The sequence below is a fragment of the Anser brachyrhynchus genome (genome assembly GCF_964034855.1).
Source record: "Anser brachyrhynchus genome assembly, chromosome: 24".
NCBI classification, from domain to species: Eukaryota; Metazoa; Chordata; class Aves; order Anseriformes; family Anatidae; genus Anser; species Anser brachyrhynchus.
Genome location: NC_137717.1, coordinates 1192401 through 1216996, shown reverse-complemented (window position 1 = coordinate 1216996; position 24596 = coordinate 1192401). Strand labels below are relative to the sequence as shown.

General features: G+C 57.2%; 2 protein-coding genes across 4 annotated transcripts; both read right to left on the bottom strand.

Moving 5' to 3' along the window:
- Positions 1-414: 414 nt before the first annotated feature.
- HDAC1 (histone deacetylase 1) lies at positions 415-14952 on the bottom strand. Its single transcript, XM_080567100.1, has 14 exons — positions 14768-14952; positions 11097-11209; positions 10570-10687; positions 7853-7927; positions 6605-6743; positions 5870-6011; positions 4976-5068; positions 4564-4672; positions 4249-4389; positions 3796-3904; positions 3560-3690; positions 2649-2795; positions 2495-2543; positions 415-2118 (listed from the first exon to the last, which is right to left on the bottom strand). The coding sequence occupies exons 1-14, from the start codon at positions 14814-14816 to the stop codon at positions 2091-2093; spliced, it is 1443 nt and encodes a 480-aa protein (XP_080423226.1). The 5' UTR covers positions 14817-14952; the 3' UTR covers positions 415-2090.
- Positions 14953-15130: 178 nt separating this feature from the next.
- On the bottom strand, positions 15131-23872 carry LCK (LCK proto-oncogene, Src family tyrosine kinase). 3 transcript variants are annotated; one of them, XM_080567096.1, is made up of 13 exons: positions 23163-23379; positions 20659-20765; positions 20472-20553; positions 20301-20391; positions 20088-20186; positions 19848-19951; positions 19604-19753; positions 19075-19227; positions 17833-18012; positions 17337-17413; positions 17103-17256; positions 16566-16697; positions 15131-16263 (listed from the first exon to the last, which is right to left on the bottom strand). In XM_080567096.1, the coding sequence occupies exons 2-13, from the start codon at positions 20758-20760 to the stop codon at positions 16061-16063; spliced, it is 1527 nt and encodes a 508-aa protein (XP_080423222.1). In that variant the 5' UTR covers positions 20761-20765; positions 23163-23379; the 3' UTR covers positions 15131-16060. The 3 variants fall into 3 exon arrangements, with proteins under 3 accessions (XP_080423222.1, XP_080423221.1, XP_080423220.1); XM_080567095.1 differs by lacking the exon at positions 15131-16263 and having other exon boundaries at positions 16571-17256; positions 20472-20550; positions 23163-23872; XM_080567094.1 differs by lacking the exon at positions 15131-16263 and having other exon boundaries at positions 16571-17256; positions 23163-23869.
- Positions 23873-24596: the final 724 nt, after the last annotated feature.

Sequence of the window (24596 nt, the reverse complement as noted above, 5' to 3'; positions counted from 1 at the left end):
TTTCAACTTACCTTTTCTGGTGAGAAGGGGCCCATGAGAATTTCAAGGCTATTTTATAAAATGCAGGGGAACAAAAAAATAAATCAAGGAAATTTCAACCTCTACCAAGGGAACTGAAGTGTTCTTTTACATGCAGCATGGAGCATGTTCCATATGCAATGCTACAGGCTTCAGTAGATGCATTTGAACCAATACACCTAGCCACCCCCCCCAAAAAGAGGGGGAAAAAATCATGCCTTACCTTTTCAAAACCTTATTACAGCTGTCATTTTTTGTTGTAGGGCTCTACACTACACCATGATCATGACCAAGCCACTGCAACATTTTCCAGTAGTGACTCTGAAAACCAACCACACTCCCACTCTAACCAAGTATTTCCTCTCAGCAGAAAGCAGTACAAACTCAGGCCAACCATAGAAATGTACCAGTTTTATTACAAAGGTTCTCAAAATTCAAAATAAAAGCATCTTTAAAAAACCACAATATATTTCCCCCCCCAGACACAAAGATACATTGATCTCTCTCGCTTCACATACAAACACTGAAAAGCGGGAGTGAGACGTCACTCAGATTCCAAGAGACTAAAAAACTTACGGTGGAAAAGGGAAAAAAAGTATTTAAAAAAATAAAACATTTTAAAAATAACCTGTGTTAAGTTAGCAGCATTATTAGAGTTGAAACCATCAGCAGCACTCCGTGGGAGGTACAGATCCTCTTATGGACAGAGGAATCCCCCTGAGAAAGGAGAGCAGCGAGTCAAAACTGCCTGCAAAACTTCTGCAAAGTTGGAGCTCAGCAACGCATTTCACAGAAAGCTCATCTAACGATCAGCTGTACAAAACGAGATGCAAGAGAAAGGCCAGTTCTGATCACAAAAGACCTTTGGGTGTGAGATAACGTGTGGGAGTAGGAAGAGGAGTAGTTATAAAAATGTACAGAGCCCCATCTGCTGTTCCCTTGTACAGATAACAGCTCAGACTGCTGATAAAAAGTTCTCCATATTTACTGGCCTTGAGAGCAAAGAGAGGAGAGGTTCAACCTGAAAACATTTGTATGCTTCACTTCAGAGAAGTTTTTCAGTGAGCGACACATGTCAACAAGACGCTTCAGCTGGGCTCGGTTTGTCTGGTCTTTACACGACTTGGGAATTTCTGCCATGGTTTCAGCTAGCACACAGATCAGGACCGAGAAAGCACATTACAGCAAACGTAGCTGAGGACAGAACAAGCTGGAAAAGCGAAGCAGGCGGCCAGACGGGCAGTAACTCACTTCCCCCCTGCAAAGAGGGGCATAAGTATAGAAAAAAATGTATAAAAATTTCATCCCTTCTCTTACTCGAGATGCATAATGCTGCCACACTAACTGGATCTGCAAGATCTTGGAAAATGTTAACCACCACATTAGGGTGATTTTTGTTTTGCATTTTCCAGATCTGCACCTGCAGGGCTCTTGGGCAGATTCACTCAAGCAATTTTCAGATCTGCTTTTAAGCTGCTTCATCTCTTTCCACAAGTTTGCTGCAGGGAGGTAGCCAACTCTATTCAAGAACTGCACTATTTGACCCTGAGAAGCGGCACCAGCTTGCAGTTACTTGCCATGGTGGAACCAGACTGAAGACCAAAGGAATAGTCAGTCTCTCACAGGCTTCGTTTGGGAATTCATATCTCCCATCAAAAAAAAAAAAAAAAGAGAAAGAAAAAAAAGTTTCATGGCCATCTTTCCACCTAACCTGAAATGCAGATACTACTTCTACTTAAATTATTCTTTTCCAAGGGTGGTTACTTCAGAGGAGAGTAAAGAAAGGAAGTGATTTTTTTAAAAGACACACTAAGGAGGCAGTGGAAGGCAAGAGTGAAACTTCCCAGTCACCAATCCTGGGCAGTGCAGGTCTCTCTACTCCGCAGAATCCTCCCTATCTGCTCCCAGAGGAGTGCAGCAAGGAATAATTTACAGTTCTCAAGTCATTTATATATTTATATAGAAATATATACAGAAACATATAAAATATAAATCCTGTGGAATGGGAGGCAACCGGAGAAGCTAACCTATGATAACTATGCACTGACAGGTACTGTCCAGCTGCAGCCATCTTAGGTAGATTTCGTCTCTTCCTTCACCCTATGGAAGAAAATAGTGAAGAATTTGGTTTAAAAAAGTACCTCAGGCTGTACCCAAGCTAGAGCTGAAGCCTTAAAAAGGCTTCTTAGATGGCCCATCTTAAAAACACTTACCGTACTCTGATGTCAGTCTCCCCCTAAAACTAGTAATGCTGTACTGAATACGCAGTATTTTTGAGCCCTTTTCTTTGAGGGCTTTCACAGCGCTTTATCAGGTGCGCTGTTCTACCTGTGCAAACTTCTCCCCATGACAAAGCCATCCAAACTACCACATCTCCCTTCCAACCCCACAAGTTACACAATAACCCATCGGGGGAATGCACAAGGAAGTACAAACACAGCCAGTTAATTGCCAAGCCAAGAGACATGGGGCTCACCCTTTGGGTTCTGGTTTCTCCTCTTTTGGTTTTTCCTCTTCTTTTTCCTCTAGAAAGGAGAAAAAAAAAAGACACGGTAGAACAGTAGGAAAGCACACACCAGGCAAAGTTCCATACATCTGGGAGGGCTTCCAGTCCTAGCTTTCATTGTTACCTTTCTTCTCCTCTTCCTCCTTTTCCTCTTCTGTTTTCACACGCTTCGCTTTCTTAAAGTTGGCGACGTTTTTGCGCCCTCCTTCCCCTTCATCTTCAGAGTCAGAGAATTCTTCATCACATGATATTCTCTTATCAGAATTGCGGACTGAGAGCGAAGGGGAGAAGAGGTTGTTTCAGCAGAGTTAAAAGTCAGAAGACACCAAGCACTAACTTCTCCAAGGGCATCTACACATGTGGGAAGGAACTAATAAACCCACCTAAGTCACAATTAGGCCACAGGGAAAACACTTCATCTTTCTACCTGCCATCTCTTTTAACTGATCACTTCTGACTGCTCATGCTTAAGATCTAAGATCACATGTAGGACTTGGATTAGATACAGCGTGATGTCTAGACTTGACAGCATAAGCAGGTTAACCAACTTCACACTGAGAAAAATCTGACTGCCAGATCTAAAGGCCATCAGCCAATCTGGATAAAAACTAGCAGTTTCACTGAGGCAGGCAACTTCTGGGATCAAACCCGATAGAATACTTTCTGGGAGACTGTCATAGCACCTACATCACAGGAACTGTTTAAATTCTCACATTTAGGCCTAAGTTCTTTCTTTATGGAAATTGTCTCCCAGGGAGACATTTCTCCCAGGGAGAAGAAATCTACCAGCCCCGCAGTACTCAGCTTCATTGCTTCATTACAAAATCAATCAGAACACTGGAAAGATTCAAACTGAATGACTCCAGAATTAAAATAAATCTGAATCATATATCCTCCTGTCTTTAACAAGGTAATTTGGTTTACTGCCTGCACAGTTCTCCAGCTAACTGATCCCGTTCAGCTTTGGCACCCACAGGCCCTGAACTGTACACTTCCCGGCAAGGCAACGCCGCTATGCCAGAGGCAAGTGCCTACTTGAAATGCGTTTCTCGGGATCTTCTTCCTCTTCATCTCCACTGTCTTCCTGAACAGCATCTTCGGGAATTGGCTGCATCTGGACACCAGGGGCATGAGGCAGCATGCGCAGATTCTCAAAGAGACGTTGCCTAGAGCCAGCCAGAAAAGGAATACCTCCGTCAGCAAGAAGCCACCCACGGCTCTGAAGCCCCCAGTAAAAGGTGTCAGTCTTGTGAAGAGGAGCAAACACTTACTTGATCTTCTCGAGATACTCGTTGGTATTCTGGTTAGTCATGTTGGAGGGACTGATGTGCAGCTTAAAGTCTGGTCCAAAGTACTCAAAATAGTCGTTATATGGAAGTTCTGCAGGCAAGTTAAAATAGGACAAAAGCACAAATTAACAGTGGACCGGTACTGAAATACCTCATACACAGTGGGCTTCAGTGCTACATAAGAGCACAACTGCATTTTCCTAGGGGTAGGAGCTGACGCTTTCGTAGCCCAAACTCAGATCAAAGCAGATAGCTTAGCAACAGAGCCTAAGCTTACTTGGCAGTTAAACACTATCAGGGCACACAAAAGTTTTCAGTCAAACGTTATCTCATTTCGGTATGACAGCAAACCTGCTGGGTACCTTTTGATGGAGGGGAGACCTACAGAACTATAACACAAACAACAACAGCTACTGCAAATCAGAGAATTATTACCGTTTGGGATTTCAGTGTCCAAAGCCACAGCAGTTTCATAGGTCCAGCATCTAGCCACGTTGCGGATTGTATAGCCACCTCCTCCCAGCATCAGCATAGGCAAATTAAAACTTTTTACAAACTCCACACACTTGGCATGACCTGAAGCAAAGGCAGTGGGGAAAAAGGTTGTAGCTTCACAGCATAAGGACAAACTTCTCAGTGAAAATTAATTAGATTATATGTGCCAGTTTACGTGCACTGTACCATACAGTTCTGGCCTCTCAGGATCACAGACCCGGCCTTGCTATTTTGATGGAAACACTGTACTCTTACCTTTGATGGTCAGATTAAAACAACCCAGCCTGTCCCCTGACAGAGAATCCGACCCACACTGCAAGACAACTGCGCTAGGCTGGAACGTCTCCATCACTTTAGATATCACCTAAACAAGAAACCCATTGTTATGCTTTCTCCACAGGACAGTGTCACAACAACACAGTAACGTCCATGTCAGCAAGCGACAAGAAGACATCCCTCGTGTTCCCACAGCTGTTGGCTCCCCTGTACTGGTAACACTGGGGCTCTTGCAACGAAAAGCTTACTGATGACAGGCTGCGATTGTTAGGGAGAAATACAACCCCTGAAGAATCTCATAACAGCAGTCTGAGTCTCCCCAGAGAATGGCTCCACAAGTACCCAGTGACAAAGTATGATAGACAAAGAATCACCCAGCAAAGACACTCACCGGCTTGAATATCGCCTCATAGGACTCATCATCGATTCCATCACGGAGGGGGTAGTTGACAGCATAGTACTTGCCTTTGCCTGCACCAATGTCCTGTTAAAGACAGGAGAGACCATAAGGTCACCAGAGAATCAACTGCAACACACAAACTGCACCACAATTATGAAGGGAAGTCTGGGATTTCATCAGCATAATCCGACTGTAAGCCTAAGCTCTCATGGAAGAATACTGTCTTGGCATCAGAAGGCAAGAGCCAGTTGACCCCAACAGCAGGTATTTAGTGTGAGCGGGTGCATTTGGCCCTCTGCTCAGGGAACAAGAATCTACTGCTGTCACCTTAATGTTGTTCTGAGCACACAGCCTCCCACTCGGCTGGCAAAAGCCACTCTTACACAGCAATAAAACTGGTGGTCAAAATTCTAGTTCCAACCAGACACCACACCTGTATCTGACTTGAAAGAGTGCCACCGTGAACACCACGCGATTTCTTAACGCGCAGAACTGACTCAGAGGAAGAAATGCCAGCAAGACGCACCAACACACACAAAGGCACTCCCCGATAAACTTTCACAAAAAGCTTGCGTGACCAAACTGAGCTTGGAAGAAGCTGCAGGTGACCAAGACGCCATCTTCAGAGCCACTTTTCTGAGAATAATTCCACCAGAAGGCTGCTAAATGACCAATATCACAGCCTTGTTTTTATGGCTATATAGACCATGATCACAGGAACAAAGCACCCACTCCAAGAGCCAAGCCAGCTGCCTCACGTATACACCTTTGCTCTCACTAAAAGGATGCTACTTTGAGAGCATTATTTAAAGCAGGAAAACCCAGGAGAGCAGTGATTTTAGTTAAGAATTTCAGGAGAATTTTCTGTTAAGCCTTTGTTCTCACCCGTAGGTCCCCTGTTCCCGGGAAGTATTCTCCGTACTTATGAAAGGACACGGTCATCACACGGTCTGTGGTATAGAAGGCTTCCTCCACACCATCCCCATGGTGAATATCAATGTCAATGTACAGCACTCTCTGGTGATACCTAGGATCAGAAAGGAGTCAAAATGCTGCGTTTCTTCGGAGCAGAAAGTGCCCTTCCCAGCAGAGTATGTGGGGAGAGGGCAAAGAACTCGGTGCTGATCCCGAGGCTGCACAGCTACCAAGCAGCTGTCTCTCTGGTGTCTACAGGCACGAGAAGTGTGGAGAATGGGCACGTGCCTCAGTCAGCAGTGGAACAGAATCACCGAGGCAAACAAAGTGGCTTTTACTGCTGCAGCTGATCTTTGAAGGCAGACTTGACTCAGTTTATTCAGATTCAGCCAATGGACTCTGCATTTTTATGGCCAAGCCTCCCACTGAGGTTTGCCTTGAGCCAAAAGCTGTCAGGGTGGTAACCAGCAGGCACATCTTACAGCTGTGCCCCCTTTCTCTCGGGGGAAGGAGGAGGGCCTAAGAGCAACCACACAATGCTCCAAGCCTTCTGCTTCCCGCACAGAGCCACAATGGGACACAGCCCTTCTGCAGAGAGGGCACCGCATCCCAAAGAGGTAGCTCAAAAAGACCCCCCTGGAAAACACAGCTAAAAAAGCAACAAAGAGTGGTAAGGGCTCAAAGAGTGGTAAGGAATCCACCTACTTCAGGAGCTCCAAGATGGCTAGGACAATATCGTTGACGTAACAGAAGCCAGAAGCCTCCGACTTCTTAGCGTGGTGAAGGCCCCCTGCCCAATTCACAGCAATATCTGTCTGCTGCTTGTTCAGCTTCACAGCACTGGCTGTTGGGAGAAGAATTACAAAACGTTAGCACGAGGGCAGAGTACCCGTGGCAGGGATGCAGGGATAAAGCACAGGTCCCTTGTCATCACCTCGTTGTTTCTGCGTGCTTTTGGGCACAAGCCCAAGCCAAGGGTTTGAACGGTGGCTGGCTCAACAAGCTAACAAAGACAAGGGAAGAGCAACGCAGCCACTACTGTGCCTGCACACACTTTTGACCACTTCCCACTTTTTTTTTGTTCCACAAAATCTGCACAAACGAGCCCACAGCATTTAGCTTGGGGCACAGTTGAAGACAGTGGAGATTTCTCAGGGCCACAAGCAAGAGACTTTAACAAACGGTTTTATCTAATATATACTTGGGTCAATATGCATTTAGACAAAGAAAGTTCTCTTCCCCCAGCTCCTTCCTAAACTTTCTGCAATTTTGCAAGTCTCCAAGGATGGAAACAAATGCTACATTCTGTGGAACATACAGCCTTGGGACCACAGAGCAGTCACTTAAAAAAAAGCGCAGTCAGTCCTTGTAGGTACTGCTGAGCCCTGTTACAGGAAACAAAGATTTCTAGATGTCACTGCGGGAGTAGCGGCCACAAAGCTTTAACGCCTTTGCACAGCAACACGGTTTGGTAATACCAAGACTTTCTGCAACAAAGTATTTGAAAACAGAGAAAGCATTTTCAATGTTCCAGCTTTCGATTCCATTTTGCCTCAGGGCCCGAGCCAGTGGCTTTAAGTAACCCCATTTTGCTTTCCAGGCTACACCTACTCAGAGCAATATTTTTACAACTTTTCTTCCTGTAAAGCTCACAACGATTTTTTTTTAATTAAATCCCTGTTGCAGCTGGGGTTTTGTCTGCCACATGCAACGCTGTTCTATCACTCACGGGTTCCTTCACACAGCCACTGAAGTAACTCCGACTCGTGAAGCTATGTTTCACAAACGTAAAGGGATCTGTCAGTGTGCAAGGCTTGAATTGTAACATGACAAGAAATCTGGGTCTAATTATTAAAGAAATCAGAAAGAGTCCCAGGGCTTCCCCACCACCACCTACAACGATTACATACATCTGCTGAGGAGAAGAAAAGAACAGATGAGGTGCAAGCTTACCGACGGAGCCTCCAGCAGAGAGCTGACAAAACTCAAACAACCCATCAAACACAGGGCAGTCTTCCCCAACGTTGACTTGAAAAGAATGCACAAGAATTAGTAAGACAAAGCCACAAATAAACGGTAAAGCTTACGCTACCGATCTGATTTTAGAAACTAACCAGATACGCATTTTAATCAACAGAAAAATAACCACAAAGAAATCATTACACACGAGTGCAATCAGCCTGAGGTTGCCTGATGAGCCAAAAAGGCTGCTGCTGCCGGGAAGGTGCTCCTGACCCTCGTGCGCGTTGTAGGAGCACAGGACAGCAGGTGCCAGGGGCTGTGCTGAGAGCGGCACGCCATCTGCTGGGGCGCGCCACGAAGGGATGCAGAACCCAGCCCAACACCTTGGAAGATGAGCGGGCAGCGGGGAGATGCTATCGGCCAGAGCTGCGTAATACCAGCGCACGTCCTTTTAGCAGAAACTCCCGTGCCCCTCGTGAGGCAGCACATTTACGGTATTTGGCTCTGCTCTGGCAGCGCGTGCTGGTCAGCACAGCCTGTGCGAAATGCAGGCCAGCAGCCCTCACGATTACAAATAAAGACAGTAACAGCAGGCTTGGATCCAAGCGAGATTTTGCGAGGTTTGCTTTCACAAGCAAAAAGAAAATCTGTATTTTTGTAGCAATCTCTCTAAAATGTTTTTTTTTTTCTTTCTGTGCTTAATGGGAAAGGCACAAGCTGCAGGTCTCAGCATTAGAAACGCAACAGTACGCAGTCTTTTCACAAAAATGATGTGATAAGGGAACCTGGATGGTCTCCGTTCAGGACACAGACCTCTGAAAAGGACAATGCCCATCAGGACACTCAAAGGAAGTAATTGTTCTCCCTTTCCGATTGTTTCAGCAGGGCATAGCAAACAGCCGAGTTTGAATAATTAACTCAAAGAAGCTTTTCCTGTGAAGTGAGGAGAATTTAAGTCATCAATTTCTGCATGCTTCCCATTACAGCAAATTAAATGCTTTGCTTTTCAGGCTACGGAGTAGTCTTCTCAAGTCCTCAGACAGGCAACACGGCATTAGCAAAATTAAATTAGAAACCGTTCATTACCTTTACTGCCCCTCAGAACTTTGTGGGCAGCACTGACAGTATCTGAGGGTTTTCCTCCGCTATCCTGGCAAAGACAGGAGGAGCTGCTGTATAACAGAAGCCTGGGAGGCTTTTCCTACCATGAGATTCGAAGCAGCCAGGACTACCAGGGAGGGAGGGATATCAATAACGGGGGTCAATCACTTGGCTAGAGGCATAAAGCGAGACAAGAGGTGCAGGTGCTCTTTCCTTCTTACAGCGGGTGGGTGAGGACCTTTGTATCCGAGACAGAGTCCAGTATGGACATGGAAACATCCTTGCGGACATCACAGCCCCTGCCCTTTCCTGAAAGGAAAGCTAAAGCAGGCTACGGAGAGCTGTCACTGTACCGAGGAGCAGTGACCTTGTCTCCTGTACCACTAATCCGTTCTGAGCCTCCCGGGCTAGCTCTTTAGCTAGGCAGAGGCTTGCACTTTACAGGTCTTGTTGAAGAAAAGATCTGTCCTATGCGTGTTTGAGATTAATTTTCGTATTTTGCCTCCTTCAGGTAAATATAGTTCTGTGGAAATATAGTACAGAAAATGTGGACTACCAGAGAGCAGAGTGGGTGTTTATGAGCCATATCAGCTCCAGGGGTAAACAGTTCACTGTGTAAATATGTACTTTGGTATATTAAGACATATTATTTACTGTGGGAAGTCTTTCAGTATATATTAGTCATGTCTCTTACATGCTCGTGCCTAAATATCTATTTCAGCCGTGAATATTTCAGCTCATACCAGATTTCCAAGTGCCTCTACTTCAGACCTGAGACCCGTATTTCATTTAATTTGGAAATTACACTTACTTTACATAAATGAATCCCATGGGCTTTTTTTCTGCTCTCGAGGAACGCAGCATGCATCATCAAAACACTTTAAATGAACCCAAAGCCTTCCCCATCTATTTGTCCTTACTAGCTAGAAACCTAGACAGTCGTTGCCAAAGGACATCAGCTCAGAGCTGCGCATAAACCAAAAAAGGATTTCTGTAACATTAAAGTTGCCAGAAGGTTTTCAGTGCTTTCATGGACTGCAGAGGTTAGAAGAGAATGGAGAATATCTCAAGAAAAAAAAAAAAAAACAACATTCTAACACAAAGTGGACAGGTACTGTTGTGCATCTCAAAACTTCCCCCACTTTCAAACTGCCGTTGCTCTAAAAATCCTTCAGAATAACTGCAGATTTTGGACATGATTGATGAGCTTTTTCTAAAAAAAAATTAAAAATATATAACTCTTTCCCACCCCAAGACCTTTGGTTAAAGTTAAACAATTACACAAAATGCATGTAGCTCATAAATAGAGTAGTCGGTCATCTCCGAGCCAGGAAGGTAATTTAGAAGAATTTCCATTAAAACATAAGATTGAAAAAGACCACCAGGCCAAAGGGTTCTCCTCAGCTCTTTTGGCATACTGCCTTGAGAGAGGGACCCATTCTTAAAATACTTGATTTACCAGGTAAAGAAAAAACTAAGTCAGGAGGAAGACAGCCTCCAAGGGTTCCTCCTGCTCTGTTTATCACAACCTTCTAAAGGTCGCCGAGGAATCCCAGACGCACAAATTTAGCACTGTCAGGAACTACAGCACTGCACACGCAGCTTACATCTTTGCATCTGCTTGCTGTACTCGGACATGTTATCCGGGCGGATAGACCTCAGAAACTTGATGTAGTCGTCGCTGTGGTACTTCGTCATTTCTTCTGCGTTTGCCTTGTGAGGGCGCTGCAAGGACAAAGAAGAGCAAGCCTTGTTTTGAAATACGTCTCTCCCCTGAAGCCCATTTCCACTCTCAGATTTACTCCCAGGGTAAAAAAAAAAACAAAACAACAATCAAACCAGCAGCAACAGACAAGAGGAACTTATTCTCAAAGGCAAGAATGCCATTACCACAGACTGGAACATATTGCATATCTAGACAAAGAAAATATTTAAGTTACAGAGAAAAAAACAATTTCCCAGTCTCCAAAGCTTATCTGATGCAAAGAACATCTCAGTCAAATGGAAATGGAGGAAAGGAGAAATACATCAGAACAGCCATTTAAGTTTTTCTTTTCTTTCACTAAACTAAAAGCTGACAGTTGAACTAACATCTCCCATATACACTTCTCTTCACGACCAGGCCCACACTTACATAGATCTCCATCTTCCTGTAGAGACCATAGTTCAGCAGCAGGTTGTGGGTCATCCGGATCCTGTGGGGCTTCATCGGATGCCCTTGGCCATAATAATAGTTTCCAACATCACCTGGGGACAGAAAGGATTTTGTTACGGCAGGGAAAAACATGAATTCCTCCAGACACCACAGTGAAGCCACGGGGCCGTCAGTCGTCTGTGGGTTTATCCCAGGCCACCTCCCCACCCCGATATTCCCCTGCCTCGTAAAGCTGAGCTCACGCTGCTCTCTCTCACAGTAGGCGCCGCTGTTTTCCCCCTCCTCTCCCAGGGTACTTATTTTCATGAAATTTTTCACAAGATTTAACTTTCGGATCTTGCCATTTGGCTGCGGGACGCACAGACCGAGAGCTGCCAGGAGCAGGGGACGGCACGCGCGGCAGCAGCACCTCCCAGCCCTCGGTGTGTTGGGCAATCACACCGGGTTGTGCACGTAGTTTTACAACTCGCAATCGGTTTAGGAAGCAGGAGACCCGACCCGGTCTGGCTGGTGACTCAGCTGGGAGCATTAATATTTCATCACCGGTCTCAGCGCTCAGGAGAAACTGCCACTTCCTCGCAGCACGGCTCTAAGTTCTCCCCGGCGGACGCGGCCCTGCTTGCTGCTGAATTACATGCGAACGGTGCAAATCCCAAACCCAAACAATTCGGCTGGTCGTACAGCGAAACCGAGCGTCCTTTGTCTGCACCGAGGCGTTTCACTCGGGTGACGATTCCTACAGCAAAATCGGGTTAAATCAAGCTCTGGGGAACTCGGTAAGAGATGCTCAAAAGCCCATCTAGAAGACACAAACGCGAAGCTTTGGAAAGCGCCCCCCTGCCTTCTCTACCCTCAGCTCGCAATGCTCTGAGCCCCCCACGCTGACGGGGGGTCTCTGCTGGGGACACCCCCCCGAGCCCTGCAGCCCAGCCCGCAGACCTAGCGGCTCGCCCGCGCGCGGAGGCGGGTGTGCGATAACCGTGTGGATCGCCGGGCGCCTCTCCCTGTCTGTGGGGTTCTGCAAGTCCCCGCTAATAAAGAAGTCACCGTCGGTGCAGGTCTAACCCTTACACACCCCCCATGCACCTCGGGGTCCCTATGAAGGACCCCCATGGCTCCCAAGAAGGACCCCCGTGGTCCCCAGCTGCTTTATCCCAGCCTCTCCCCTGTGCCCTGACCCTTCCCAGCAGCTCAGCGATGATCCCCACTGCAGTTTCCTTCTGCCATCGGAGCTTTACGGCTCAGGGGAGGGACCCAGGCACTGCCCAAACAGCTCCCAGGGACCTCGCTTTGGGGCATTACGGCGCCGCATTGCCCGGCCCTGAGCTCCCTGCGTGGCACATCAAGGACCCGACCAAGCCGGCCTCCCCCAAGTGCAGATTACTCCTTCCCCGACAAAGAAAAGCACGCTTTCACCCCAGGACGTGCTGTGGACGTTTGCCAGCCCCTCATAAAAGAGCAGAAACAAGGCACTAAAACCTCCCCACGGAGGTAAATTAGGGGGGACAGCGCCAGCCAGGAGGGCACGGCGCTCATTTCACGGAGTCACCGCGCAACGGAAACACCAAGGGCAACCTCTGCTCAGCATTTTACAGCGCGACGGCCGATCGGTGTTCGGGACATCACCTCGTGCCTCTGAAGGCTCGAGGTCGTGCACGGCCTGAGCAGCTTTCCTCGTGACCACGTTACGTTCTCGGGGCAGGAAGAAGTTCGGAGGCGGTTTGGGTTCGTGGTGCAGGCTGCTCGCACCCGGACGCTGTCCTGGTGCTTCCCGCGAGCGCTCCTGCAGCGCCCCGCTGGTTTTGATATCACGGGTGTCACACAGCGGGGCACAGCCAGAGACCCCCCCCCCCAAAGGGCTGCCACCCCGCCGCTCGCCGCGACTCCTCGGAAGCAATTAAAGCCCTCGCTGCCCGCCCGACGCACAAAACACCCCGCTCGGCTGCTTGAAGGCGAAGCGCGTCCACTTACGAGGGAAAAACAGCGATGAAAAGTTTTTATTTGACCTCACGGACTGAAAGCCTCCACGGAAGGGGGGGGGACGGACCCCGCGGCACCCCCACAGCTCGCCCACCGCCTCCAGAGGGCAGGGGGCTGCAAACGGGCCCCGAGGTGGGACAGCCCCGATTTCTGCTGAGCGGCAGAACATGGGGAAAGCGCCCGAGGAACCCAGCGGGGGCTCTGGGCAGCTCCTGCACCCCGTTACTCCCCTGTCCCACCGGGAGGGGTGTTACAGAGCCAAAAACCAGTGCCCCCCCCCCCCCCCCAACAGCCTTGGAAAAGAGAAAAGAAAGAAAACCGGCAGCCTACAGCCCAGCCAGCACCGAACAACACTCTGGGACGCTGGAACCCCCCCAAAAACCCACACCGTGGCCCCGTCGGTTGTCCTTGGCTCCACGGGGCCGCCCCCGACCCAAGCAGGAGTTCCCGGAGAGCCCCTTTGCCCCCCTAAAGGAGGCTCGGCCACCCCCCGGGCCCCCCCCGAGCCCTTCGCCGTGGCTCCCCCGGCCACCCCCAGCCCCTCCTGCCCCCTCCCCACCCCGAAGCCCCGGGATCACCCCCGGCCCCTTCTCCCTCCTGCTCCCCCGAGGGCTGCCCCCCTGCCTTCCCCTTGCCCCCAGACCTTCCTACCCCCCCCCAGCACCCCCTGGCCCTGCTGTGCCCCACACCCATCCTAACCCCCCCCCCCCAGTGCCCCCCACCTTCCCCTCACCCCCACCCTTCCCAACCCCCCCCAGCACCCCCAACTTTCCTGCATCCCCCCTTTCCCAACCCCTCCCTCCAGTACCCCCCTCCCTTCCCCTCACCCCCCACTTTTCCCAACCCCCCATCACTGCCCCCCACCCCTCCTACCCCCCCCAGCCCCGCTGTGCCCCCACTCCCCAATCCCCCCCCGTGCCCCCTACCTTCCCCTCACCCCCCACCCTTCCTAACCCCCCTCCCCCACTGCCCCCTGGCCCTGCCGTGCCCCCCCTTCCCCCCCACCCCCCTAAGTACCCCCCAGCCCTGCCGTGCCCCCCCCTTCCCCACCCCCCCAGTGCCCCCTACCCTTCCCCTCGCCCCCCACTCTTCCCAATACCCTCCCCCCAGTGCCCCCCCACCATTCCTAACCCCCCCCCAGTGCCCCCGGCCCCCCCCAGTGCCCCCCCACCCTTCCTAGCACCCCCCCAGTGCCCCCAGCCCCCTTCAGTGTTCCCCCCGCCCTTCTTAGTACCCCCCAGTGCCCTCCCAATTCCTTCCCCCCCCAGTGCCCCCCCTCAATTCCTAACCCTCCCCAGTGCCCCCAGCCCCCTCCAGTGCCCCCCCACCCTTCCTAGCACCCCCCCAGTGCCCCCAGCCCCCTCCAGTGTCCCCCCCCACCCTTTTAGTACCCCCCCAGTGCCCTCCCCCAATTCCTGCCCCCCCGCAGTGCCCCCCCAATTCCTGCCCCCCCCAGTGCCCCCCCCAATTCCTACCCCCCCCCCTCAGTGCCCCCGGCCCCTACCAAGCCCCCCACCCTTCCCAACCCCCCCCAATCCCCCTCAACCCCCCCCATTGCCCCCCCAAACCCCCTCACGCCCCCCCAACCCCCCCGTTACCCCCCGTTACCCTCCGCCCCCCGCCCCCCCCGTTACCCTCAGCCCCCCACGAGCCCCCCCCCCGCCCCTCACCGTCGTAGTAGTAGCACACTTTCCGCTTGGTGCCCTGCGTCAGCGCCATTTTCCTGCCCCTGCCGCCGCCGACCCCGCCGCCGCCGCCGCCGCGCAACGCAACCCGCCCCGCCGCCGGGGCCCCGAAGCCCCGCCCCCCGCGCGGGCTCCGGGCCAATCGGCACTCAGGGATCCGCCCCCTCCCGCCCGCCGGCCAATGGGGAGCCGCGATGGCGGAGGGGGAGCGGGTGCCAGCAGGCTAGGCGGAGCGGGGAAGCGGGGGGGCGGGGGGGGGGGCGCCTGGGCTGTACCATTGTTGGAGGGGGGGGGCTCGCGGGACGAACCATCGCTGGGGAAAGGGGGGGGGAAGGCGCCGTAGGGTGAACGGGCGGGGGGCAGGTGGGCGGGACGGAACCATTGTGGAGAGGAGAGGGGGGGAGTGGAGAGGGGAGGGGGGAGGCAGGTGGGGATGAACCATGCGTGAAGGCGGGGGGGGGGCCCGGTGCGGGACCCCCGGTGGGGGGGGGGTGGGGGCACGGCCAGGGCCCCGGGGCCGCTCTGCCCGGTCCCGGTGGGGCTGGCGGCGGGCCCACGGTCCTGTATTGCCCGGGGCAGGCGCTGCGGGCCCGGGGGGGGGGCCGAGGCCGAAGCCCTAAGCCCCTGCGGCCCTGCCCGGGGCAGTGCGGGGCTCCCCGGCTGCTGCCCCCCGGGGAACCGCGGGCTCCACGCTCCCCAGGGGCTCCCCTGTCCTGAAGTCTCCCCGGTCCTGAAGCCCCTTGGGGTCCCCACACGGTCCCCGGGGACCCGCAGCCACCCCAGGGGCTCCCCTGTCCCGAAGCGTCCCCGGTCCTGAAGCCCTTTGGGGTCCCCGCACTGTCCCCAGGACCCTGCAGCCGCCCCAGGGGCTCCCCGGTCCCAAAGCATCCCCAGCCCTGAAGCCCTCTGGGGGGCCCCGCACGGTCCTCGGGGCCCCGCAGCCACTCCAGCGGCTCCCCTGTCCTGAAGCCTCCCCGGTCCTGAAGCCCTCTGGGGGGCTCCACACGGTCCCCAGGACCTCACAGCCACCATCGGGGCAGACGGCGGAGGTGGCGTGCAGCCGGGTGGGCACGGTGGTGCGTGGCATGTCCCCTGGGCCCGCGGGCCCTTTGCCTTCTGGGGGGGCGATGTGTGCCTTCAGGTGCACCCCGAGTCTGTGCTGCTGCTCCCCCAGGTCCAGGCGGTGCCCGCCGGGGGGTGCAGAAGGAGTCTGTGGGGACCCGCGGCACGGGGAGCAGAGCGGTGCCCCCCGCCGCGCCCCCGAGGCTGCTCGGGCCCTCAGGGCTGCTGCTGGTACTGGCCCTCGGTGGCGGTGAAGAAGTCCTCCAGCACGCTCTTCATGTAGTCGAAGGTGGGCCGCTCCTCGGGCCGCTCCTTCCAGCACTGCATCATGAGTTCGTACAGCTCCTCCGGGCAGTTGTCGGGCTGCGGCATGCGGTAGCCGCGCTCCAGGTTCTGGATCACCTCGGGGTTGGTCATCCCTGCGAGGACAAAGCGTGCGGCACTGAATTTGGGCCACCCCCTTGCTGCAGGAAGCCCCCCACATTAGCAAACCCCATGGAAAACCTTCCTCCCCCCGCCCCAAACTCCGAACTCCCCCGTGATTTTTGGGCCCGGCTGGCCACGTGCGCTGGGAAGAGGTCGAAACCATCGCGGGCTGGCAGGGAGCGGGGCCAGGCGGAGCGTGTGTGCGTGCGGGAGTGCATGCACACACTCACACGTGTGCGCCTGCGTGCGTGCGTGTGCGAGCCCGTCCGCCCCGCAGCTGCTGGGAAATCCTGACCTGGATACGGGATCCGGCCGTAGGTGACGATCTCGGTGAGCAGGATGCCGAAGGACCAGACGTCCGACTTGATGGTGAACGTCCCGTAATTAATCGCCTCCGGCGCCGTCCACTTAATGGGGAATTTAGCCCCTGAAAAAAACAGCGGGAGGGGGAAAAATAAAGTGCTACAGCCGAGCTTTACACCCCTCTCTGTTTAACCTGATGTGACAACCTCGAGCGAGTCTTTGCCCCTGCCGCAGGCCTGGGGACGGGCTGGGTTTGGTGGCTGCCACCCCCCGGCCCCCCATGCTCGGCTGCCCACACACGCCGGCACGGACCCCGCAGTGGGGCTGCACGCCTGTTCCTGCAGCAGCCACCAGATAGGGCTGTCAGCCCGCCGAAAGCAGGGCCGGGTGGGCCTGTGGGCTCTGGCAGCCTCCTCCAGCTGGGGGGAGAGAGATGAGGGAGATGGGGCATGCGGGGTCCTGGCAGAGGATGGGGTTTCTTCCTCCGGCAGCCCCAGAGGGGACGCGCGTGGGGCCACGACAGGCGCACCCTCGCGAGCCGTGTACTCGTTGTCCTCGATGAGGCGAGCCAGCCCGAAGTCGGCGATTTTGCAGCACAGGGTGTCCGACACGAGGATGTTGGCAGCCCGCAGGTCGCGGTGGATGTAGTTCTTGGCCTCGATGAAGGCCATGCCTTCGGCGATCTGCAGGTTGGATTAATCGCATTAATAGGAGGAGTGGGAAAGCCTCATCAGATGCCCCCCGTGGCTCCGTGCCCCCTGACCTGCGCGGCCATGTCCAGCAGCTTGTTGATGCTGAGCTTCACTCCCTCCGAGGTCTTGAGGAAATCCACCAGGCTGCCTGCAACGAAGGCGCAGGTCTCAGCGGCTGCCTCCCGCTGGCTGCCATCGTGGCAGCAGCTTTGCCGGGGCACCAACCCCTTCAGTGCCATGTCCAGCATGAGACTGGGGGGCTCACAGCCCCCGGGAGGGGGGCAGGAGCAGCGGGGCAGGACACCACGCTGCCTGCAAGGTCCTTGCCCCCCTCCAGCTCCAAGCCAGCACAGTGCTGTGGTGTGAAAGCTCAGCACAGGGAGGAAAAAGTCCCCCGGAACAGCTCAAAACACAAAAGCCAGCACCGACACGTGGTGCCCTGGTGGGTTTCCTGCGCCTGCACTGATGGGGACGGCGGTGGGAGAGGAAAGGACCCCGGCTCCGCACGGCCCCGAGCCGCCCCTCTGGGTGCCAGCCCCGCAGCGGGCAGCACCCCGGCGCCCTCACCCTTCTCCATGTACTCGGTGATGATGTAGATGGGCTCCTTCGTCACCACGGCGTACAGCCGCACCAGCCGCGGGTGCTGCAGGTTCTTCATGAGGTTGGCCTCCGCCAGGAAGGCGCTGGGCGACATGCTGCCCTGCTTCAGGTTCTTGATGGCCACCTTGGTGTGGCCGTTGTAGAAGCCTGCGGAGAGAAGGGGCACAGCGTGACGGGGGAGAGGGAGGGTGACTGGCGGGGGAGGCAGGGCTGGGGGCTACGTCTGTCAATTCAGGGCATCCCAACCCAAAAGAACACGAGGAAGGTGTCCGGGCTCTAAAGGCTGGATGAAGCCTGGCCCCAGGGGCACTGGGAACAGCAAAGGCCAGCGAGGGACCCTCTGGCCCCGGGCTCTTGCAGCAGGGCCAGGCCACGTGGGGACAGTCACAGCCCCGTGTGTGCTCTGGCCGCCTCCTTGGCAGAAGTCTGTAGCCACATTTTAACCTACCAGGCAGAGATTTTTACGTGTGGCTTTTAGCCACCGAGAGGAAAGGAAACTTGGTGCTGGGCTTTTAACCCTCCGAGCGGCTCCCAGCAGGGCAGCTGGCAGAGCCGGGCAGCGCTGCCACAGCCCAGCCCCTGCCAGGCACCCGGAGGGGATTTTCGGATGCTGCCAGCACCCATGGGAGCAAGGGCGGGGACCCCGCTCGGGGCCGGATGGAGGCAGCGGGGCAGCGCTGCGCCCTCCCCACCACAGCACCGGGACGGCAGAAGGAGCTGCTGTGGCTCGGCAGTAGCGTGCTGGAAGCCGCACGCAGCCACCGAGCCCCGGGCGCTCCCAGCGTGGCAGCAGCAGCCACCACGAGCCCTGCTTCCCCCCCCAGAGCCACGCACGGTGCTTCTGTTCTGGTGCCAAGCCCCAGATGTACATAGGGCGAGTGGAGCCGAGGGCGCAGCCCCCGTGCACAAACGCCTGCAGCCACGTCCTGGCGGCGGGTGCCTGCCCAGGGATCAGTGCAGGGGTCGGGGTGGCCGCGGATGGGAGAAAGGGGAAGTTTGCGCTGCTCTGGTTTATCCCCGGGCTTCTCTCGCTGCTGGTTTTCTCCCTTCTTCCAGAGCCCTTTGAAAAGCCCATGTCCCACAGCTGGGCAGGTGCCGGCTGCGCCGTGAGGGGCCCCGGCTTCCCCCTGCAGCCCCGGGCCTGTGCTGACGCTGCCCGCAGCAGTGCCCTCGTGCAGGAGGAAGCGCCCCGCTTTCACCCTGACTCACCCATCCAGACTTCTCCAAACTGCCCCGCTCCCAGCTTCTCCACCAGTTTCAGCGACTCCCGCGGCACCTCCCACTCGTCCTGCCACCACGGCTTCTGCGGCTTCTGGGTCCGGCAGGGCTTGCCGAGGCGGGTGCACAGCCCGTCCGAGCTGCCTGCGGCACAGGGGGAGGCAGAACCAGCATCAGCGTGCACAGGGTGCCTGAGTGTCCTGCTGGTCCTGACCCGTCCTACCCCCATCCCATCCCATCCCATCCCATCCCATCCCATCCCATCCCATCCCATCCCATCCCATCCCATCCCATCCCCATCCCATCCCATCCCATCCCATCCCACCCATCCCATCCCATCCCATCCCATCCCATCCCATCCCATCCCATCCCATCCCATCCCATCCCATCCCATCCCATCCCCATCCCATCCCATCCCATCCCATCCCACCCATCCCATCCCATCCCATCCCATCCCATCCCATCCCATCCCATCCCATCCCCATCCCCATCCCACCCCACCCCTCAGGCTGGCACATACGTGTGTAATACTCCACCAGCTCGTGCAGGCTGCTGAAGGTGACGCGGGGGGAGATGTAGTACCCCCCGTTGTCCATGTTGCGGATCTTGTAGTGCTTCACCGTCTCGCCCTGGTTCTGATCGAAGTCCCTCACTGACAGCGAGTAGGAGCCTGGGGAGGGGGGCGCGGTGTGGGCATGGGCCCCCAGCACTCCTGGTGCGCTTCCCGGCGCAGGAGGTGCCGGCGGGGCCGGTGGCACCGGTACCTTTGGAGGTCTCGCTCTCCCGGATGAGGAAGGAGCCGTGCGTGTTGCCCGAGGCCAGGAGCTGCCGCTCAGCATCCTTGCGGCTGAGGTTTTTGAAGAACCACCTGGGGACACAGGGCAGGGTGAGGGCTGGAGGGGGGGTGCAGGTCACATCCATCCCCCTGTGCTGAAGCCCTTGCGTCTTCCCCCTGTGCCGGCACAGCTCCGTGCCCGCACGGCTGCTCCCCGGCCCCTACTCACGGCTCGGGCTCCAGGCTGTTCACCATGGCCACGAAGTTGTAGGGGATCAAACCCTCCTGGCCCGTGGTGAGCGACTGCGCCCTCCACCACTCCCCGCTCCTGCAAGGACACGGCCATGTGAGTCCCCCCCCACTGCCGGGACCACCGGCGGCACCGGGGCACCGACCGGGGGGGGCACGCGGGGACAAGGGGACCCCCTCGGCGCTCGCTCACTCTTCCAGGATGCGCAGCTTCTCGCCCTTCTGCAGCCCCAGGTCCCCGTCGTGGGTGGGCTCGTAGTCGTACAGGGCCACCACCAGCTTGTCTGGGGGAACAGGGGCAGGGTGGAGGCGGCGATGGGGGCACCCGCAGCCACCCCCCCCCCCCTCCGCGGCCAGGCCTTACCTTGCAGGGGGGAGCACGGCGGAGACGTGGCCTCGTAGGACACCAGGGGATCGCGCACCTCGGAGCCATTGCGGATCAGCTGCTGTGCAGGGACAGGGGGGGCCCGTCAGTGCAGCCCCCCCCCCACAGCCCCACGCCACCCGTGGGGGTTTTTTTGGCCGCTCCCCCCCCCCCCCCCCCCCCTCACCTGGCGCTTGCTGTCGGGGTCGATGGGGTAGTTGCAGTGCTCGCAGATGTCGATGTTCTCGATCCAGTCGTCGTCATAGTCCGAGCTGCAGCAGCAGCCCATGGTGGCTGCACGGGGCGCGGGGCAGTGAGCGCAGCCGTCACCCCCCCAGCCCCTCCAGCCCCATCTCTGCACCCACCCACCCCAGCCCCGCACCCATCCCTCCCACCGCCCACATCACTGGGCCCTTCCTGCACGCCCCTGAGGGCATCCCCCGGCTCTGTCCCCAGCCCTGTTTCCTCCTGGTGCCGTTCTGGCTTTGGTAAGCACGGAGGGCGATTACTCTCGAGACACCCCCACCTCGAGCACCAGCCCCGGTGCCCTGTGTGGGCAGAGGGGGCCTTCGTGTCATTTTGGCTTCCTGCAAAAGCCGGCGGAGCCCGGCACTGCGTCACATGGAAATGGCAGCCCACAGCCCTGGAAAAAGCTCTTCTGCAGAATCCCCCACACCCACGCCGCCAGGATCTGCCCCCTCCCAGGTCTGGCCCCAAACCTGCTTCCCCAGGCTCTACCGGGGAGCTCGGGGGCTTCGGGGGCCCCGTGCGGTTTCTGCAGGCGCCGAGCTCTCGGAACCTCTGCCAGGAGCCACCCAGGTGTCCCTGCCCAGGAACCAGCGGCTGCTTTTGGAGGCGCTGGGGGGCGAGCTCCAGCCTGCGGGCAGGCGGTGCAGCACTGGGGGTCCCCAGGGATGGCTGAGCCCAGAGCCGCCTGGCTGGGGGCGATGCCCACCAGCGCCGCCGTCATTTTTTCCTCCTCGGTTTCCCAACTGGGAGTCACAGGCACAGCTGTGTTTTTACAGGCACTCATTAAAATCTGGGGTGCTGCCGGGGAGGGCAGCGCTGCAGCTGTGCACGGTGCTTCCAAGGGGCACGCACCCACCGTGCAGCTGGGGGCACAAGGAATGTCCTCTGTCAGGACAAGGAAGGCCCTGAAGGGCTCCCTGGGGGGGTGGCTCGGTGTCCCCTGGGTGCCACCAGCCCCAGCCACCGGAGCCAGCGGCCACCGGGAGAGGCACAGCCCCGTGTTCAGAGACCGGGAACACCCTGTGCTCACCTCCCCACGGCAGGGGCGGCGGGACAGGGGCAGCGCCACCCGCTTGCCATGCCTGGGGGGACACAGGGGACATCGTCACCATCCCCACGGTGCCACCTTGGGGTGCCCACCACCACGGTGACCGATGGGAGCAGGAGACGAGTGATTGTGGCAAGGAGAGGGTGGACGAGCGAGCCCACCCGCACAGCGTCTGGGGCCTAGAAGCTGCCCTGGTGCCTTCGGCTTCCGCCGCCGCCTCTTTGAGAACGCTCTCACGACAGCTCGGCCGCCCGCAGGGTCTGGTTCATGCAGGGCACAGGCAAGGCCCCAGCGATGCCCCGGGACAAAGTCCAGACCCGGACCCGAGCCCAAGCCTGGCCCCGTGGAAGAAAAGCCCCCACTCTCCCAACCTGCACGTAGCACTTCAAACGCCCGTCTACCGAAGGCGAGCGGGGCCGGGAGGTGTTTTTTCCTTTCTGCGAGAAGCCGGGGTTCAGAGGGAGGTGCTGCTATCGTCGTTTTTTTTTTTTTCTTATGTGCTCAAGCCACAGCGTAATTTCCACCGAGCAACCGTTTCACCTGCTCGGTGCGAGGGCTGTGCCGCATCTCGGGGCGTTTGAAGTCAGGTTTTGTGCCTGCATCTGTGCAAACGAATTTCTGCTGCGAAGGTTGCGTGAAAGCGATGTGGCGGTGCCCCTGCCCCGTGCCTCGCCGTGTCCCCCGGTGCGTGGCTGCGTGTGCACGGGGGTACACGAGCAGCCCCCGGCCTCCTCCTGCCTGTGCTGGCCCTTCCGCGTGTGCCTGTCCGGCCAGGGCTGGCCGCTTTGGTCACGAGTGTGGGCGGGCGCCAGCGGGGCTGAGGCTGGGCTGGCCCCGAAGCCGGGTGTCCCCAAGTCAGCTGTGACCCAGCTGGACGCTGGCCCCGTGCCTTGCTGAGCCCGGGGAGCCGGCCCTGACGCGCCATCACGGAGGGTAAGGGGGCATTTGATCCAAAACAGCACCAAAACCGGACACACCACTGCCCGAAACTGTCCTTAATGGGGCCGTGACGGACCGGGACTAACCCACTGCTCTTCCCGCAGCTGGGCGGACAGGGCCTGGCGCTGGGACAAGTCGCCCGTTCTGCCCCGGAGATGGGGGCTCGGGGCCAGCACTGCGAGGGGGCAGCGCTCGCATCCCGGGTGGGCACGGGGCAGCGGGGCGGCCGCTGTCATCCCGGCTGGGTGGCTGCAGCGGGACGGGGAGCACGGGGCTGCTCCCCGTGTCCCCTCCTGACCCCCTGGGGAACCAGTGCTCCCAGCCCCGCAGTGGTGAGCCCCCATTAACACCCCTCCACGGGGCCACGTTGGAGGGCGCAACACCCCCTGCTCCAGGCACCCCGCGGGTCCCAGCGCCCATCCAGGGGCGCAGACCCCTGCCCCGGCCCCCGTTACCTGTTGGCAGCGAGGTGAGGACCAGCCGCTCTCAGACTCCCATGGCCGGGCAGCAGCAGTGATGGCACCGTCCCCGCTCACGTCCTCCCCATCACCAGCGGGCACGCGGTGACCGGCCGGCAGCGCAGCCACGACCCCGCACGCGGGCGCGCGCTCCCTGCTGCCGCCGCCGCCGCTGCTCGCTCTTGCTCGCCGCCTGCCCTGGTTTCCTGCCTCATGAGCAAACTCTAGAGAAACTGGTTCGCAGCTCACACACGACCGCAAAGAGCTAGTGACAAACCCTGAAGCTTCCTGCCAGCCCCAGCTGGGCTGCGCGCGGGGGGTCCCTGCTCCGGGTGCCCCCAGCCCCAGGTGGGCGAGGGGACACGGAGGGACACGGAGCCGTTTGGTCAGGGGGAGCGGGGTCCCACGAGCTGGGCATTGTCAGCGTGGTGCCGGCAATGGCTGGGATTTTGTCACCCACTGCCCAGACGGCCCAGGCTGCGTGAGCCCCCCCATCCCCTCTGCAGCCCCCTCCCCAGTGCTCGGTGCCTGCAGGCTCAGCGCTGGCTTGGGCCGTGCTGGACCCCGTGTGGGCTGCGTGACACCGCTTGCACCCGCAGCCCCCGCTTTGGCTGTCACCACTGCATCAACCGAGGCCTCAGCACCCCGAGAGGCACGGTGCCGGCCGGGCTGGGGACAAAGCCGAGGGGATACCTCGTGCCCAGGCTGTGCCACGCCACCAGCCCTGGGTTTTTGGAAACAGCTCAGAGCAGAGCAACCACAAAGCTATTGTCTTGGCTTCTGCGATCAGACATGAAGCCGCAGGTACCTGCCGGCTGCTCTGCGGAGGCATGGGCAGGAAGCCCAGCCTGTGCCGGGGGGGAGCTGCGTCAGCGGGGGGAGCGCTGCGGTGGCAGCACCAAACACAGCACCCACCCTCAGGGACATTTCCCAGGGGCAGCCGAGCCCCTTTGTGCTCACCAACACCAGGGGTGCCCCAGGAGAGGCTCTGGTGTGCCGCAGCCTCGGGGGCATGTGCAGCTCTCCCCGCGTCCTGCTGCTACCCCAGGCAGGGGAAGCAGCACCCAAAAAGGTCCCTGAGGCACCCCCCATCTTCCCTGCGCCATCCCGCGTCTCCCCTGACACTGCTTGCGAAAAGCATTCTGTGAAAGTCGCACCCCAGCTGTGACAACTTCTCCTGCAAAGGGTTTGGCGTGGATGGAGGAAGCGAACAAGCAAAAGCAAAGCCCCCCGGCCTGGCCAGCACCACCCAGGGCCGCTCTCCTACACCAGGGGCTGGGGTTGGGGCAGGACAGGGTTGGAGGGGCCCTGAGCGCAGCCCCCAGCACCTCCTGGCCTCAAGACCCAGCTGCCGGCCCACAAGCAGCTCGGTGACGAGCATTTCCTGCGGCGGCACAGCCCCAGCACCCATCGCAGCTGGTGCCTGGGGAG